General features: G+C 40.6%; 1 protein-coding gene across 4 annotated transcripts in view; it reads right to left on the bottom strand.

Annotated features, from left to right (window-relative positions):
* EXD2 (exonuclease 3'-5' domain containing 2) overlaps positions 1-18284 on the bottom strand; it is a 54077-nt gene extending 35793 nt beyond the window's left edge. For 3 of the 4 annotated variants that reach the window (XM_032405400.1, XM_032405401.1, XM_032405402.1), the window contains exons 1-2: positions 18178-18284; positions 5297-5728 (exon numbers count right to left, since the gene is read on the bottom strand). In XM_032405400.1, coding sequence (XP_032261291.1) covers positions 5297-5680 — 384 coding nt within the window. In that variant the 5' untranslated portion in view covers positions 5681-5728; positions 18178-18284. The remainder of the gene's footprint in view (positions 1-5296; positions 5729-18177) is intronic. The other variant, XM_032405403.1, reaches the window with a different exon arrangement.
* Positions 18285-18511: the final 227 nt, after the last annotated feature.

The raw sequence follows: 18511 nt of genomic DNA, 5'->3' as shown, positions 1-18511 counted from the left end.
ATGTTTAAGCAGCATTATCTACAATAACCAAATTATGGAAACAGCCCAAGGGTCCAATGACTGATGAATGGATAAAGAAGATGTGGTATATATACACAGAGGAATATTACTCAGCCATAAAAAAGAACGAAGTCTTGCCATTTGCAACAACATTGATGGAGCTAAGCAAAATAAGTCAGTCAGAGAAAGACAAACAGCATATGATTTCACTCATATGTGTAGTTTAAGAAACAACACAAAGGGGGAAAAAAAAAGAGAGAGAGAGGCAAACCAAGAAACAGACTCTTAACTATACAGAATCAAATGGTTACCAGGGAGGTAGGTTGGGGATGGGTTAAACAGGTGATAGGTATTAACAAGTGCCCTTGTTGTGATGAGCATCGGTGTTGCATGGAAGTGTTAAATCACTGTATTATATTCCTAAAACTAATATTACACTGTATGTTAACTGGAATTTAAATAAAAACTCAAAAAAAAATTTTTTTTTAAATGCAAAATGGTATAATTAAGTAAATATATTGGATTTAAAAAAAGCTTTTTATTTTTTATTTTTTTTAAAGATTTTTATTTATTTATTTGACAGAGAGAGAGACAGCGAGAGAGGGAACACAAGCAGGGGGAGAGAGGGAGGGGGAGAAGCAGGCTTCCCGCTGAGCAGAGAGCCTGATGCAGGGCTCGATCCCAGGACTCCGGGATCATGACCTGAGCTGAAGGCAGACGCTTAACGCCTGAGCCACCCAGGCGCTCCTAAAAAAAATCTTTTTAAAAAGAGGCTTAACCTCACTAGTAATCAGGAATGTGAAAATTAAAACCATAATGAAATATTACTACACACCCATGGGAATGGTTAATATTTAAAAATCTGACAGTACTAAAAAATAAATAAAATTAAAAATAAATAAAAATCTGACAATACCAAAGGTTGACAAGATATATGACAAAGATAATTTTCATATAGTCTTGGTAAATCAGTAGAACCACTTCTGAAAACAACTGGAACAACGGTTACACTCATACAATACTGATTGGAGGATACATTAGTGAAAACCACCTTGGCAAACAGCTTGGCATTATCCATATAAGTTAAACATATACACAATTCCACGATCCAGGACTCCACTCATAGATACATATGCCCAATAATAATGAGTGCATATGTTCACTGCAACATTCTTTGTAAGTGTTCCCAATCACAAAACCCAAATATCCATCAATATTAGAATAGATGAATAAATTGTGATATTTTCATACAATAGATTACTATATGGCAAAGAATCACAGTCACACACACCATAGGCAAATCTCACAAACATAATGTTGAGCAAAAGAAGACAGATACAAAAGAATACATACTTGACCATTTCATATATATTAAATTTAAAAAGCAGGCATATCCAAATTATAGTGCTTAGGGATACATGCTTGAGTAATAAAAGTATAAAGAAAAACAAGAATGTGAATACTATGAAATCAGGATAATGATAACCCTTGGGAGATAACGATTACAAGGGGTCATAAGGGGAGCTCCTGGGGTACTAGCAATCTTCTATTTCCTGACCTAGTTTCTAGTTACACAGCTGTTCTGTTCAGATAAATCATTTAGCTATTTTTGTTTCAGGCACTTTTCTTGATATGTTTTATTTCACAAAAAAAGGTTAAGAAAAAAAGACCTCAGGGGCAAGTTAAACAGATGAGACAAAACTAAATAAAGAAAAAAGGGGACTGTAAAAGAGACCTAAAGAAACTGTGCAGAATGAATCCAGAGGGATGACAATTATGTTAACTATAAAGGAGAGAGGTGCCTGGGTGGCTCAGTCATTAAGCGTCTGCCTTTGGCTCAGGTCATGATCCCAGGGTCCTGGGATCGAGCCCCACGTTGGGCTCCCTGCTCAGCAGGGAGTCTGCTTCTCCCTCTCCCTCTGCTCCTCCCCCTGCTTGTACCCTCTCACTCTCTCTCTCTCAAATAAATAAATAAAATCTTTAAAATTATAGGGGGGTATATATATATATATATATATATATATACATATGCTATCCTACATGTCTGGTAATGTAGGATATATTGTAAGAGATTACCAGACATGTAGGATAGCATAAAAAGTTGAGAATACAGTTGATCAAATTCCAGCAAGAAAGAAGGAGCACGATGAGGAAGATGAGAAGGAAAAGGAGGAGGAAAGGGGGGAGGAGGAGGAGAAGAACAAACAAGGTAAAGACAATTTTCAAAGAGAATTTAAAAATTCAAAGAAGATACCAATCTTCATTTCCAGCTATCTCTCTGAATCCCAAGCTGGAAATACAGAGAGAACACCTAGCCTCATCACAGTGAATCTTTAGAACCACAAACTCAAAGTGAAGATCTTAGAAGGAGCTACAGAAAGTTAGATTACTATGAGGAATCAACATTTAGACTGACAGTTAACAGCAACAATGGAAGCCAGAAGACAATGGAATACTGTCTTGAGAATGATGATTAATTGCCAAGCTAGAGTTTTCTATCCAGTGAAAGTATCTTTTCAGATCAAGAGTAAAATACAGACACTTTCCAAACAATAACAATGACAATAAGTTTAATGAGCCCACAAGAAATAAACTTCTAGGGGCTTCTGGGTGGCTGGCTCGATTGAGTGACTGACTCTTGATTTTGGCTCAGGTCATGATCTCAAGGTCGTGAGATGGAGCCCCATAATGGGGCATGGAGACATGCTGGGTGTGGAGCCTGCTTAAGATTCTCTCTCTCCCTGTCCCTCTGCACCACCCTCCAAATGGCTCTCAAGCTCTCTCTCTCTCCCTCAAAAAAAGAAAGGAAGGAAGGAAGGAAGGAAGGAAGGAAGCAAGGAAGGAAGGGAGGAAAACAAACAAACAAACAAACTTCTAAAGGATAACCTTGAAGAAAATTATCCCAAAAGGAAGGTCTGAGAGATAAGGGGAAAATGAGCAGATAAAAAGGTAAACGCTTCAGTAAATCCAAACACTCACTGTGTTCAAAGGAGCAAAAACCATAGCTAAACAAACACAAAAAGTGGGGACGCCTGGGTGGCTCAGTCGGTTAAGCGTCTGCCTTTGGCTCAGGTCATGATCCCAGGGTCCTGGGATGGAGCCCCGAGTCAGGCTCCCGGCTCAGCAGGGAGCCTGCTTCTCCCTCTGCCTGCTTCCCCCTGCTTATGCTGTCTCTCTCTCTCTGACCAATAAAATAAATAAAAATCTAAAAAAACCCAAAAAGTGAATAAAAGAGGAAGGGAAATAGAAATGGAAGAATGGAGGGGCGCCTGGGTGGGGCAGTTGGTTAAGTGTCCAACTCTTGAGTTCAGCTCAGGTCATGATCTCAGGTTTGTGAGATGGAGCATCAGGCTCTGCGCTCAGTGCAGAGTCGGCTTGGGATTCTCTCTCTCCTTCTCCCTTTGCCCCTCCCCCATCTCTAAAAAAGAAAGAAAGAAATGGAAGAATGGAGAGAACAAGGAATGAATGATTTTCTTCCTAAAGCTTTTCTGCAGCCATAATCAGGGAAATGCAATCACACCTGAAGGAGATGTGGCCTCCAGCAGGCGTTCAATACTCACCCAAAACCAAAATGGAAGTAGGTTTGGGATTACTTGCCACTTTAACTTATCCATGCCTCTGCTATAGTAATTAAACAATTACTATCACTAAACTATTCACTTCAGACTACCCTGTTGCTGCACTGATACTTCATTTAATTAGAAAATCAAGGTGTTTGGCAAAAGTGAATTTTCCTCGTCTACTAAAGCTCACTATTTAGCAATGGCTTCTTCTATTATTGTTGGTGTAAATATTTCTAAAATGATATAATTTCTTATATAGAATACACCAAAAGTATCCAATCTTTTCCTGACTGCCCAAGGTCATTGGTAGAAACAACTACTATTATTGCTGATACAATGAAATAGCCTCCAGTAGCCAAGGTATGAGGTCTTGTGTGACTACTAAGCCTTGCCCACGCTGCCACGTGTACCCTTGATCATCACTGCCCTGGCATCTGCTAGGCCTCCCATCCTGCTCTGACCTGATTTTGTGGCAGCTTTTCTGCTTAGAGCCTCTTCTGATTCCAGGTCCTGGCTCTAGGCCATATCCTAAATATCCAGAAGAAATACATCAGAGAATCTTGGCAAGGCATTCTACTGAATTAGTAAGAAATGATAACTATGATTTATTTATACTTTTATAATATCTTCTGTTTCAAGGAGATTAAAGTTCACTCTGTGAATCAGGATGACAGAGGAATAGATGCACCATATGATCCTCATCCCAACTATGTAACAACTCTCCCAAAGGAAGAGCTATGAGAAAAAACCAGATGTCAGGCGCCTGGGTGGCTCAGGTGGTTAACTGCCTGACTCTTGATTTCGGCTCAGGTTGTGATCTCGGGGTTGTGAGATTGAGCCCGTGTCGGGCTTCATGTACTTGGCATGGAGTCTGCTTGGGATCTCCTTCTCCCTCTCTCTCCGCCCCTCCCCCCACTCGTGCGCTCTCTAAATAAATAAAATCAAGGAAAGAAAGAAAGAGAGAGAGAGAATGAAAGAAAAAAAGAAAGAAAGAGAAAGAAGGAAAGAAAGAAAAAGAAAGAAAGAAAGATTGATTAACCAGATGATTAAGAAAGCCCTGGGCTCAAGTGGTTACCTTTTTATGCCTCCTTTCCTAGCTGTAAAGTGAAGGTAACAATAGTATCTTCCTACATTGGATTACTGTGGAAATTAAATGAGATAATGGAAACAAAACAGCAAAGTACCTGGCTGAGGGTAATTAGTATTTCAAATTTTAACTGTTACCTCTTTAAATGCTACTTTGTGTAATAATTCCCATTTAAGTAGACTTCCTTAACTATCTTCTCCATGGCATCCTTATGAAAATACTATTAAAAGTATTAATAGTAGCTAATACTTAATGATCACTGACTATATGTGAAAATCATGCTAATCCCTTTATAGGGCTTGTCTATTTGAATCCTTTGAAAAGTCCTGGGAGGGAGATACCATTACATCCCTATGGGACACAAGTTCACTGAGACTCTGAGAGGGTAAGTAGCTTGTCCAAGTTCAAAGAATGATAAGTGGTCAAAATGGAGCGTGTACAGGCACGTCTCACTCTAGAACCCATGATTATAAGCACACCCCTATCCTGAGAAGAGAAGCAGCTTCTCCTTCTGCTAAATTCTATTTGTGAGCTAGCTGAGAACAAGCTAATTCTCCTTTAATCTTATCCTCTACTTGACCATTCAAGTTACCTAGTTAGAAAAGCAGCAAAGATTTACACGTTTTGTTTTTGCTTTTTAACTTACCCACTCACAGTCGATTCCAAGTACCGGAAAATCTTCTAACTCACTCCTAAGCAAGGGCTCAATGTGGTCCCACTCGGCCTCCTGAGACACAGTCACCACCTTTGCTCCGAGGATCCTCTCCTCCCATGAGGCTCCGGGGGCCCTGGAGCGCAGCTGGACCTCTTCTGGAGGGGGTAGCTCCCTCCGGCCCGGTGCTTGCTGCTGCGGATGCTGCGGATGCTGTGGATGCTGCGGATGCTGTGGATGCTGCGGATGCTGCCACCGCTGCCCGCTGTCTGGGCTCGCTTTACTCCTCCGCCGCCGGATGCCTTTCCACAGGACAAACCCCCCCACGGCCACACCGACGAGGGTGGTCACTGTCAAAGCCATTAAGTATCTAGACATCTTCAACTTTTTCTGCTGTTTAGGAAAGCATATCACTAATCCCACAATCTGCAAAACAAGTGGCAACAATATATTTACATACAGAATTTAAACCTAGATGGAAACATGTTTTCCCCTAAAAAGTGCTCCACTTATAATCTATGTGTCCACAAACTAAAACAAAATGCTACAGATTTCCACATGGAAAGAGCGATATTTCTTTTTCTCACTTTTGTACCTTCTGTATTCCATCTCTACCTTCATTCTCACCCGAGGAAAGCCCCCTGCCCTCTACCAGCTGCCCAGCGGTCACTTAATCATATGACAACAGGGCGTCTGAACATAAGACACACTTGTACAGAATTTGAAAAATCAAAATTAATTATAAAATTATTAACTAATTAATTAATTAAAATCCTACTGCCCTTAGGTGACTACTGTGATCAGTTTGATGTTCTATTATTTTATACAATTAAAAAAAATAAGAATGGCAGATGGCTTTAGTCAGGGAAACCCCACACAATAGTCTCTCTTCCATTTTTCTTGTCACACGTGGTTTTCTCCATCTATCTTTTGTTTTCCTATTTTTGACAGAGAAATGGATATGTAGTACTATTTCTGTACTATTTAAATAACAACAGAAAATGTGTAACAATAAAGGGTAAGTGGCCCTTGGCCTCAGTCACGGAAAGAAATCATGGGACAGACTTCATTCAGCACAAGGTGATTGATCCTGTTTGGGAAGCAGGCCCAGTATAGTCAGATAACTCCATTACTCAAGAGAAGTCAGTTATCTAAATTTTATGGGAAATGTCACTATTTTTAAGTGTCAGCAACAAATTTACAGTTTTTAAAACATTGTACCAGCCAAACAAAAACACTCTGGGCTCTGTGCCACCTATCTGTGAGCTCTGGCCTAAAATCTCTAATGCCCAAAGACACAGTGATCTGCTAGACTCTGCCTATGCTTCTCTATGGCTGAGAGTTTACCACTGAATGTGTACTATTTTAATCATTTTTCAAAGTTTCGGTAACAGTTATTTTTTAAATAATTTAATATTTACAACAACCCTGGGCTATCATCATACCTACAGAGATATTTGGCATTGGAGATGAAAAATGAAATCACAACACTGCTAATGAAAACAATAAAATGGCTGTGCTGTTTTAAAAAGATTTACTTTATTGCTGAAACTGTGCTAAGTACTCATGTGTACTTTCTCCAGTACTTTTACTTAAGGCTTAATGAGATTAAAGAATTTGCACAAATTTCTAGTTAAAATATTCTGAGAAGATGTTTAAAAAAACCCCTCCCTTTCTCACTGGAAACAATACAAAATGCTGGAGAAGACATTAAAAAGATAAAAGTATAATACAGAGTTAAATTCAAAAAGACGAAAGGGAAATCATCAGGTGCCAGAAATGGAAGTGGGTGGGAGAGAGAGCTGGGCAGAGACCAGAACTCATACCAGCCCATGACCAGAAGTCTAGGCCACGAGGCCAGGGTACAGCTGGGACCCTGGAGAGATTGTCCATGAACAGGAACTGAAAGTACTCACCCACCACGGTCCAGGCAAGCCACCTGCCCAAGGCTGAGAGTATGAACAGAGCTCCTCATAGGAAGACAGTCCCTCAACCCTGCACTATGAAGCAGTACAGGGGCCAAGTTCACATTATCCTCACAAAAGAAAACCCTAAGCCAAGAACCTAAAACTAAAATGGTTAGAATTGGTGCATTCTGTTGGAGTGTGTGTGTGTGTCTGTTTCTAACACACAGGAAACACGTAGGACTTCCACAGAAGATCAGTCCCTAGAAGAGCAATCATAAATGAATAAAAACAAAACAAAAATCAAAAAACCCTAGAGCCAATAAAAAACAGTTCACAGAAGAACCAAACAAAAATATCCATATCTGAGATCTGAAAGGAACTTTAAAATAACAACACTCGGGGAAATTAAGGAAAATAAAATCTAAAACATGAACAGGAGACAACAAAAAGCAGAAATTCTAGACATGAAAGATATTTGTTAAAATTTTTAAAAAGTTCAATAATCAATAGACAGGTTAAATAGTAGATCAGACAGAGAGAGAGAGTTAGGGAGTTGAAGATAAATCTGAGGAACTCACTCAGAATGTAGCACAGAAAGATGTAGAAAACAGGGGCGCCTGGGTGGCTCAGTCGTTAAGCGTCTGCCTTCGGCTCAGGTCATGGTCCCAGGGTCCTGGGATCGAGCCCCACATCGGGCTCCCCGCTCAGCGGGAAGCCTGCTTCTCTCTCTCCCACTCCCCTTGATTGTGTTCCCTCTCTCACTGTGTCTCTATCAAATAAATAAATAAAATCTTAAAAAAAAAGAAAGATGTAGAAAACATAGCAGAGGCATGAAGGATAGATTGAGAAACTCAACATCCATGTAGTGAAGAGTTGGAAGACGGAGGTCATCAGATTTAGTACAGTTCTCTGAGTCCCAAGTTGGATAAATTAAATCTATCCACAAAAAAACTTAAGAATGTTCGTTAACAGCTTTATTCATAAGACTAAAGATACATGTATGAATCCTAAATTACATTAGGCTGAATGAAAGAAGCCAGATACAAAAGAGATACTGTATGGTTCTATTTACATAAAGTTCTAGAACAACTAAAATTAATCTATAGTAGAAAAATATCTGAACAGTAGTTGCCTCGGGGTGGGGGTAGGGGGTTACAGGGAAGAGATTTAAGCTGAGCACGGAGTATCAAAAAAAGAGCCAGTCACGAAAAATTCTAGGGAAGAGCATTTCAGGCAAGAGGGAACTTTCTAGAATTGCGTGTAACATTCCAAGTCTTGATGGAAGCTTGGGTTACACAGGTACACACATTTGTCAAAATTCAGCAATATTAAAAAAAAAATTCAGCAATATTTGTGATGTTTTCCCAGTGGCCTGACTGATGAATAACTGCTGGTTCATTCACTGTCTATCTTTCCCACTAGCTTGTAAACTCCATGAAAACAGCGACCTTACCTGGCTCCTTCAACACTACATATATCCCCAGGAAGTAGCACAGAGCTCATAATAATAAATACTCATTGAATGAATAAAACTCAATTCAAGGTGTTATATTTTATGATAAATGTCTCTACTTTAATCATCCAATTACAAAAATCTGTTTACTCCAATGAAAAAAGTATTTTTCCCCTTACTGAGCCTTGATGCTAAAAAGAAACAGCATGATTCGATGCTGGGCCAGAAGTGAGAAAAATCAAATTTTGCATTACAAACTGAAAGTTTGTGTCCCTCTAAAATTCATATGTTGAAATCCTATCCCCCAATGTGATGGTATTAGGAGGTGGAGCCTCTGGAAGGTGAGTAGGGTTAGGTGAAGTCATGAGGGTGGAGCCCCGAGGAATGGGATTAGTGCCCTTATAAAAGCTTGCCTCCCTGATCTGTCATGTGAGCATACAATGAGAAGTCAGCAGTCCACCTTGTGAAAGACGGCTCTCACCAGGACCTACCCATGCTGGCACCTTGCTCCTGGACTTCCAGCCTCCAGAACTGGGAGAAATACGTTTCTGTTTTTTATGATCCACCCAGTCTGTGGTATTCTACTTTAGCAGCCCAAAGAGACTAAGATACCTCTCTAAGGGCTTGCTCTGGGATCCAAAGCTTTCAGTGCCTCACCACCTTCCATGACTGAAAACAATCTGCCATTTTAATTTATTTTTTTAAATTGTACATAGTAGGGGCGCCTGGGTGGCTCAGTCAGTTAAGTGTCTACCTTCAGCTCAGGTCATGATCTCGGGGTCCTGGGATGAGCCCCGTGTCAGGCTCCCTGCTCAGCGGGGAGTCTGCTTCTCCCTCTCCCTCTGCCGCTCCCCCTGCTTGTGTGCACACTCTCTCTCTCAAATGAATAAATAAAATCTTTTAAAAAAATAAAATAAAGTTGTACCAGTAACTGAATATCAAACTGACAACAGTGATTACCTAATGGTAGTAGGATTATAATTTTGATTTTTCAAATTCTGTGCAAGTATGTGTATCTCTTGATAATTAGAAAAGTACTCGTTATTTTAAACTGATGTTTTTTACGGATAGGCAATGTAAATATCACACTTAAGACATGATTATATTCCTGAAATAAATCACATTTGGATGAATTAAACAAATATGTTAAGCTGTTCAGGGAGCAGCCTAAGGTAGAGGATAAGGACAAGGGCCCTAGAGTCAAATACCCTGGGTTCAAATCCAGCCCCTGCCACTTGCTAGCTATATAACTTGGGCAATTCACTGAACTTCTCTAAGTCTCTGTTTCCTCACTGGTAAAATGGGAAAGATAGTACCTACCCCATACGGCTCTTGTGAAACTTAAAAGTAAGGTGATCAATACACCTGATTTAGCATACTGGCTAGCACATCAGGGTTCCATAAATGTCAGCTCTTACTGCTATTGGGCTCTATAAACCAGAGAACTCCTATTAAAGGAAAACAAAGAATCACAGAGTGAAAATTCAGGAGCCAAATTCAGCTCCTACACAAGTTAAGAATCCTTTCCGTGGTAATCCTGACAGATCATGACCTGGTCTCTATCTGAATACTTCTAGGAACAGAGTTCATCACCTTAAGAAGGAGTTTTTATTGAAAAGTCCTTGCATTCTGCAAAAGTTCCCTACTTAGACATTGTTCTCTTTTTAGGTTTTTTTTAGGGTGAGAAGAACAAAGGGAGAGAGAGAATTTTAAGCAGGCTCCACAACCAGCGTGGAGCTGGATGTGGGGCTCGATCTCACAATCCTGAGATCATGACCTGAGCCAAAATCAACAGTTGGGCACTTAACTGACTGAGCCACCCTGTCGCCCCAGAAATCGCTCTCTTTGATGTCTTTGATGTTCAGTCTGGCCCCTGAAATGACAACAGTGTTCCTTCCTGAGAGCCTGTGAGATATGTAAAGGCAGCTTTTATAGTTTCTCTTAGAACATTCTTCTCAATCCAAGCAGCCTTCCTGTGACCTGGGAGGGTCACCATTGTGGCCGGGTCCTTCTGAACACCTCCAAGTTTGTCAATGTATCTCTTAAAATGTGGCACCCAGGTCGGTATTCAATACTTGAGACAGGGTCCAATTGGTGTGGACGACACTGGTATTACTACTTCCTAGTATCTGGACCCTAGACTTTATTAATGCTGTATGAAATGACCTGTTTTTGAGTAGAAGAAACCCAATGGTGGGTCATATAAAGCTTGTGGTCAACTGAAATTCACTGATACCAACTCAAGTCCCCCATTTTATATAATTATAATTTATATTTTGCACTTAAATCCAAAGCTTCACATTTCTTTTAAATTTCATCTTGTTTGTTTCAGCCAAATGTTTCATCCTTTGAGACCAATCTGCATCTTGATTGTGCATTCCCGCTCAACTTAGAAATCATTTTGCAGAGATAAGCAAATTTTTGTTTCCAAAGAAAATAACATCTTCTCACATGTGTTTTAATTCATTTTTTACATTTATTTTTGCATTTCATACTATCTCCATATTTCATAACATTAAAATAAGGTGACATTAAAATAGAAAAGGCTTAAAAAATAAAATATTATTGATTTGCTTCCAGTGAGAAGGGCTCCCTCAGATATGGAGTTCCCAAGCATATGGTAAGGTTCCTGACTTACTCTTTGTCATGTGTGGCCCCTGTAAGAGAAAGGTCTCACAGGGAACCTGGAGGAGCAAGCAGGGTACCTCCACATGAGGGAATGCTTGGCAACATTCAAAAAACATATTAATTCATTTTCACATGGGGAGGTTTTGTGTGGGTGTCTTTCCAGCCAAAGGGTTCGTCCAGCAAACATGAACGTAGCACTTTCAATAAGCCAGACGTGGTGTCAGACTCTGGGTAAAAAGGGTTAAAAGGCACAATCTGCCCTCAAAAATGTAGGATTCAGGAAAGGAGAAACACCTGTAGTGAACAGGCTGCAGGGCTGGGGGAGAACACGGCACGGCCTGGGGCTGACAGAGAGGAAGGAGCGCGGGCACCGCCAACGGGAATGCTCGGGAGAGAGGGCAAGGGAGGCTGCCGCTGGGGTCAAAACCTGAGCGTGAGCCGTCCAGGTGTGCAGGCACCGAGCAGAAGGGCACGCCCGGCAGAGGGAACAGCACGTACAAGGATACAAAAGGCAGGAAGCACCACAGTAGAGGTGAAAAAGTTCAAGCAAATTTAACATGTACTCTAAGTGTAAAATACAGAATTTTGCAGACTTACTATGAAAAAATGTAAAAGTATCTTACTGATAATTTCCATATTGATTTTTAAGGAGGACCTTTTTTATTTTAGTAAAATATACAAAACACAAAGTTTACCATTTAACCATTTTTAAGTGTATGATTCGGTGGCATTAACTACATTCACAATATTGTACATCATCGCCACTATTCATTTCCAGAACTTCCTCATCACACACAAACCCTGTACATGTTAAACAGTAACTTCCCATCCCATCCCGTGCAATCCTTGGTAACTCCTATTACACTTTCTGTTTATATGAATTCCACATTGCTTTTTTCTATCTGTGTTGAAATATTTGGATATACTGGGTTAAAAAAAAACATGTTATTAAAATTAAGTTTACTGGGGCCCCTGGGTGGCTCAGTCGTTAAGCGTCTGCCTTCGGCTCAGGTCATGATCCCAGGGTCCTGGGATCGAGCCCCGCATCGGGCTCCCTGCTCGACGGGAAGCCTGCTTCTCCCTCTCCCACTCCCCCTGCTTGTGTTCCCTCTCTCGCTGTATCTCTCTCTGTCAAATAAATAAATAAAATCTTTAAAAATAAATAAATAAATAAAATTAAGTTTACCTTATTTCTTTACATACATACAGACATATATATATATATTTTAAAGATTTATTTACTTATTTTGGAGAGGGAGTAGGGGCAAAGGAAGAGAGAGAACCTCAAGCAAACTCCCCACTGAGTGCAGAGCCTAACATGGGGCTTGATCTCACAACCCTGAGATCATGACCTGAGCCGAAATCAAGAGTTGGACGCTTAACCAACTGAGCCACCCACGTGCCCCTCTCTTTAGATTCTTAATGTGGCTACTAGAAAACTGTATTTATGGGGCTCACATTATATTTCCATTGGACAGTGCTGTGCTAGAGCATAATGTGCATACAAGAAAACAGAGACAGATGGTGCTGGAATGAGCAGATCCAGAGCGAGTCGTGAGGGGCCTTAAAGTACTTTACAAGATAAAACCTTATAGGTAATGGACAGCCAATAATAGACTTACGAAGGAAGTGCCAGGCTCAGACTCAGATTTCAAAAAACACCATGGCGGCTGTGTGGGTGCTAGACTGGAGGAGAGCAAGGCAAGAGACAGGAAGACCTGATGGAAGACTCACAATAGTAGAGCCTGGAAGGGAGGAAGATCCAAATCAGGGCAGAAGAAGGCAGAATGAAAAAGAATCATGAGGCAGGTGGGTGGGGCGGGGGAGGTCACCTGGCTGGCTTGGTCACTAGAGCATGTGACTCTTGGGATCATGAGATGCCAACGTTGGGTGTAGCTCTTACGTTAAAAAAAGAAAAAGAAAAAAAGAACCACGATTCCTAGCAGAATGACCACATTGGAATCACCTGGGTAAGTAAACAAGTCATAACTTTTACAACTTATCATTTTGAAAGTTTGATGAATATATAAAATCAATAGCTTTCCAAAACCATTATAAAAATATGAAGAAAAACCCACTCATAATAGCAACATACACTTTTTTAAAACCACACACAAAACAACAACCACATACACACACACACACCTAGGTATAAACTCAACAAGAAATGTGCAAGATTGATATGAAGAAAAATAGAAAACTTTACTGAAGACACAGAAGCCTGGAAGAGCAGAGAGATATTATCACAGCTGTCAAATACAGCGCACACAGCATGTGCCACATTATATGCAATCATGTACACATTACTCACTCAATCCTTTCAACAACCTTCTTCAAAAGGTACTATAATTACTCTATTTTTTTAATAAAGAGATTGTTTTACAGATATAGTCAAAATAACATATAAATGTAATGCAAACTTAATTTTAAAAAACTTTTTTAAAAATGAACTGACCATCAAGAGAGGGAAAAGACAACCCCAGGATGGGAGAAAATATTTGCAAAGCATATATCTGCTAAGAGCATGTATGTAGAATATATAAAGAACTCTTACAATTCAATATAAAAAAGACAAGCCGGTTAAAAACAGGCAAGGATCTGAATAGACATTTCTTCAAAGAAGATATACATATGGCCAATAAGCACTGAAAAGCTAGTAGGGAAATACAGATCAAAATGACAATGAGATACCACTTCACACCTACTAGGATGGCTCTAATGAAAAAAACAGATAATAAGTGCTAGCAATAACATGGAGAAATTAGAAGTCTCACACACTGCTGGTGGGAATGTAAAATGGTGCGGCTGCTTTGAAAAACACTGGCAGTTCCTCAAATGATTAAACATAGGGTTGCCATATGACCCAGCAATTCCACTGCTAAGTATATACCCAAGAGGAATGAAAACATATGTCCAAAGGAAAGTTCACAGCCGCATCATTCATAAATAGCCAAAAAGTGGAAACAATGTATATGTCCTTCAGCTGACAAGTGGATACATAAAATGTACCATATCCATAAGGTTATCGGTTGAACTGTGTCCTCAAAAAAAGATATGTTGAAGTCCTAACCCCCAGTACTTGCGAATGTGACCTTATTGAAACTTAGGTCTTTGCACACATAATCAAGTTAAAATGAGGTCATACTGAACTAGTGTGGGCCTTTAACGCAATAGAAATGGTGTCCTTCCATGAAGGGGAGAAGAGACACAGAAACAGGCTCCTACAGAGAGAATTATCACGTAAAGACAGACCCTCAGGGAAGAAGGCCATGTGAAGAGAGAGGCAGAGGTTAGAGTTTCGGCAGCTGCAAGCCAAGGAATGCCAAGGATTGCCGGCAACCACCAAAAGCTAAGAAGAGGCAAGAAAGGATTCTCCCCTAGAGCCATCAGAGACAGCAAAGCCCTGCTGACACCTTGATTTTGGACTTTATAGCCTCCAGAACTGCGAGAGAATACATTTCTGTTATTTTAAGCCACCCAGTTTGTGTTACTTTGTTACTGTAGCCCTAGGAAACAAATACAACATAGGATGGAATTCTGTTCAGCAGCAAAAACAGAGGAGTACTGATACATTCTACAACACGGATGAAACTTAAAAACATTATGCTGAGTGAAAGAAGCCTGTCACAAAATATCACAAATTGTATGATTCCATTTATATAAAATATTCAGATCTATAAAGGCAGAAAGATTAGTGCTAGCCTAGGGCTCCGGTACTGGGGAATGGGATGGGGAATGACTGCTAATTGGCATGGGTTTCTTTTTGGGGTGATGAAAATGTTCTAAAATTAGATTGTGGTGATGGCTGCACGACTGTGAATACACTAAAAAACCACTTAATTGTACACTTTAAACAATGAGTTATGTAAATTACATCTAGATAAAGCCACTTAAAAAAACTATTTGACAAGCTAATTCTAAAAATCTGGAAAAGAAATTCTAAGATTAGTCCCCATAGTTTTTTTAAATGAGTATGTGAGCTGATAAAGTATACAATTTTCAATAAAGTAATGACAGTAATAATCATAAGTGAGTATCCTACTAAATATCAAAATAGAACATATATTTAACATCAGATATTGTGGTATTGGTCCAGCAAAACAGAAAATTAGGTCACAGAATAGACCAGTCCAGAAACTGACTCTGTGTGAGAAAGTAGTAAATGATAAATGTGGCAATTCAGATTAATGCGTCATGAATGCATTTAATATTCAGAGTGACACTGTTGGGAAAATAGTAACTATGCACACACCATTCACTCACACACACACATCCAGAGGAATTAAAGAAAAACTCAAACATGTAAGAATTTATAGGAGAAAGAATAGTCATAAGAGAAAACCCTGCTGTGCCTTAGGGTATAACAGTGTTCTTCAACATCAGCACTACTGACTTTTTACTCCAGAAAAATTCTTTGTTGTGGAGGGCTTTCCAATGTGTTGTAGGATATTTAGCATCATCCCTGGTTTCCACCCAGTAGATGCCCGTCATTCTACAACCCCAGTTAGACAACCAAAAAATGTGTCCTCACATTGCCAAATAGCCCCTGGAAGGCAAAATATCTCCCACTGGAGAACCACTCTGGTAGGGAATGACAGCCACAAAATACAGAATACACAGAGTAAAAAACTGATACATTTAAATGTAAAAGTTAAAACTATGGTTTGACAAGGACGCCATGTAGTTGAAAGACAAGCATTAACTTTAAAAAAGCACTATGTTGGGAATAAATACTTAAAACAAATAAAAATGACAAAAAATTAATATCCAGAATACATTAAAAAAACTACTATATATTTAAAAACAGCCCAATTAAAAGGAGACATTTCTCAAAAGAGGAAATACAAACAGCCAACAATCATGACAAGATGCCCAATCTCACTAGTAACTAGGGAAATACAAATTAAAACACCAATCAGAATCATTTTTCACCCATCAGATTGGCAAAAATGAAAAAGATTAATAGCATCAAATGTTTAAAAGAGCTAGGGATGGGCGCCTGGGTGGCTCAGTTGGTTAAGCGACTGCCTTCGGCTCAGGTCATGATCCTGGAGTCCCTGGATCGAGTCCCGCATCGGGCTCCCTGCTTGGCAGGGAGTCTGCTTCTCCCTCTGACCCTCCCCCCTCTCATGTGCTCTCTCTCATTCTCTCTCAAATAAATAAATGAAATCTTTAAAAAAAAAAAAAAAAAAAAAAAAAAGAGCTAGGGAAATAGACATTATTATACACTGTTGGTGGGCAGTTTGCCATTACCTGTCCACACCCTCCCACCCAGCAATTCAATTTGCAGGTTTGAAATGTCCACATGGGCACACAGACACATGTGGGAGGATGTTCTCTGCCACACTGTGTCTAACTGTAAGCAATCTATGGAATCTCGCATATTATGAAAGCTTAATATACCATGGAATTTACAGAGCAAGTAGAAAGAATAAGGTCAATCTCTACATACACATGGACAAAGAAAATGTTCCAAGACCCACTTTTAAGTATAAAAGTCAAGTTGCTGAATAGGTACAATATACCATATTTGTATAATATGTATTAGTAAAAATTTAACACGAAATCTTACATCTTACATACATGTAACTTATGTGAATACTTGTCAACAAATGCAAAGAAAGAGAAATAGAAAAACACATCCCAAACTAGTAACAGTTCTTACTTTAGGTCTAAGAGATTAAAGAAGATGGAGATGGAGAGAGATCAAAGAGGATCCATTTTGTTTAAATTTCTTATAAAAGGCTGTATGCATGAACTACAACTAAAATAAATATAAAAGATGGGGCGCCTGGGTGGCTTAGCGAGTTAAGCGTCTGCCTACAGCTCAAGTCCTGGGATTGAGCCCGCATCAGGCTCCCTACTCAGCGGGGAGTCAGCTTCTCCTTCCCCGTCTGTTGTTCCCCCTGCTTCTGCTCTCCCTCTCTCTCTCAAATAAATACATAAATTTTAAAGATTAAATATAAAGGAATACATTTTTAGAACTAGCTCAACTTGACCAAAACGAATCATTATTCTCCCCTATTAAGCCGCTTTTCTCCCACACTTCCTAATTCTGATAATTAACAAAATATTCCCATGCAGTTCCTTCTATCCATGTAATACAACTAAAAAAATACGGTCTGGGGCGCCTGGCTGGCTCAGTCGGTGCAGCATGCGACTCTTGATCTTGGGGTTGTGAGTTGGAGCCGCACGTTGGGTGTAGAGATCACTTAAAAATAAATTTTTTTTTAATCTTTTTAAAAATGGTATAAATAATGTAGTGTTTTCAAGGAGTGGGTATCTAAGAGAGTTCGCGTCCAATCAGTACATCAAAAGCTTAGAAAGGGCTGGGTTTGCTTATATGTTAATGAGCAAGTATCAATTTTGTAGGCCTCACTAGGGTTGCGGAAAGACAAACCTGCTCCCAGCAAGGCCCAGGGCAGCGGATGTGGTCTGGGAGGGAAGGGGTGGTAACACTGGGGGCGGGGGCAGCTCCCCACGAAGGGAGGGGAGGGAACCGTAACGGCGGCCGAGTGCAACACGCGGCGCCCAAGGAGTTGCCAGGTGCTGTGGGTGGTGCCTTCTTTTGAGCTGATTGGGTCTAGAAGCCATGAAGGTTTGGTAGGCGCTCCTAAAGAGAGACGGAGGGGCCCGAGGGGGCGCCCGGGGGAAGCATGGTGGGCCGCGGCCCGGGGCGAGAGCCCTCATCGCACACGTGGGTGCTAAACCGCCGCGGAGGAGGGGAAGAAGGGCTGGGCCAAGTCGCTCGGGGACGGCGGGGTCCCCGCAATAAGTCGCCCCCGCACACGGTGACATCTATGCCTCTCCTCAAAACGCACTGAAAACCCCTTCCTTCCCTCGCACAAGGCGGGTGAAAGGCCCCGCGGTCCCTTATTTTCACTTACCTGCGACCCCGGACCTAACCCGAACACCTGCGGCACTTCACGCTGAGGAACTGGAACCCTCCTCGGCCACCTGCGCGCACCTACCCGGATCCACTAGGACGGAAACCACTTCCGGTCCTGCGACCGGCTAGGAGGACGTAAACCCGGCTGGGGTATACAAATGGGCGACGCCATGTTGTACGGAAGCTGCTGGGGCAGCTGTTCCTTCCCCAGTTTCTCCACTGCTGAACAAAGGATCTGTTAAAATTGGAAAGGCTTAGCATCTCTTCAGAAAAGGGGTGTTTTTGTTTCTGGGGTGGTATTTTTTATTTGTTTTGGTTTTGGCTTTAACAGA

This window comes from Phoca vitulina, unplaced genomic scaffold (assembly GCF_004348235.1).
Source record: "Phoca vitulina isolate PV1807 unplaced genomic scaffold, GSC_HSeal_1.0 scaffold7, whole genome shotgun sequence".
Lineage (NCBI taxonomy): Eukaryota > Metazoa > Chordata > Mammalia > Carnivora > Phocidae > Phoca > Phoca vitulina.
Note: the sequence above shows the minus strand (reverse complement) of the source record. Positions and strands in the feature narration are given on the sequence as shown.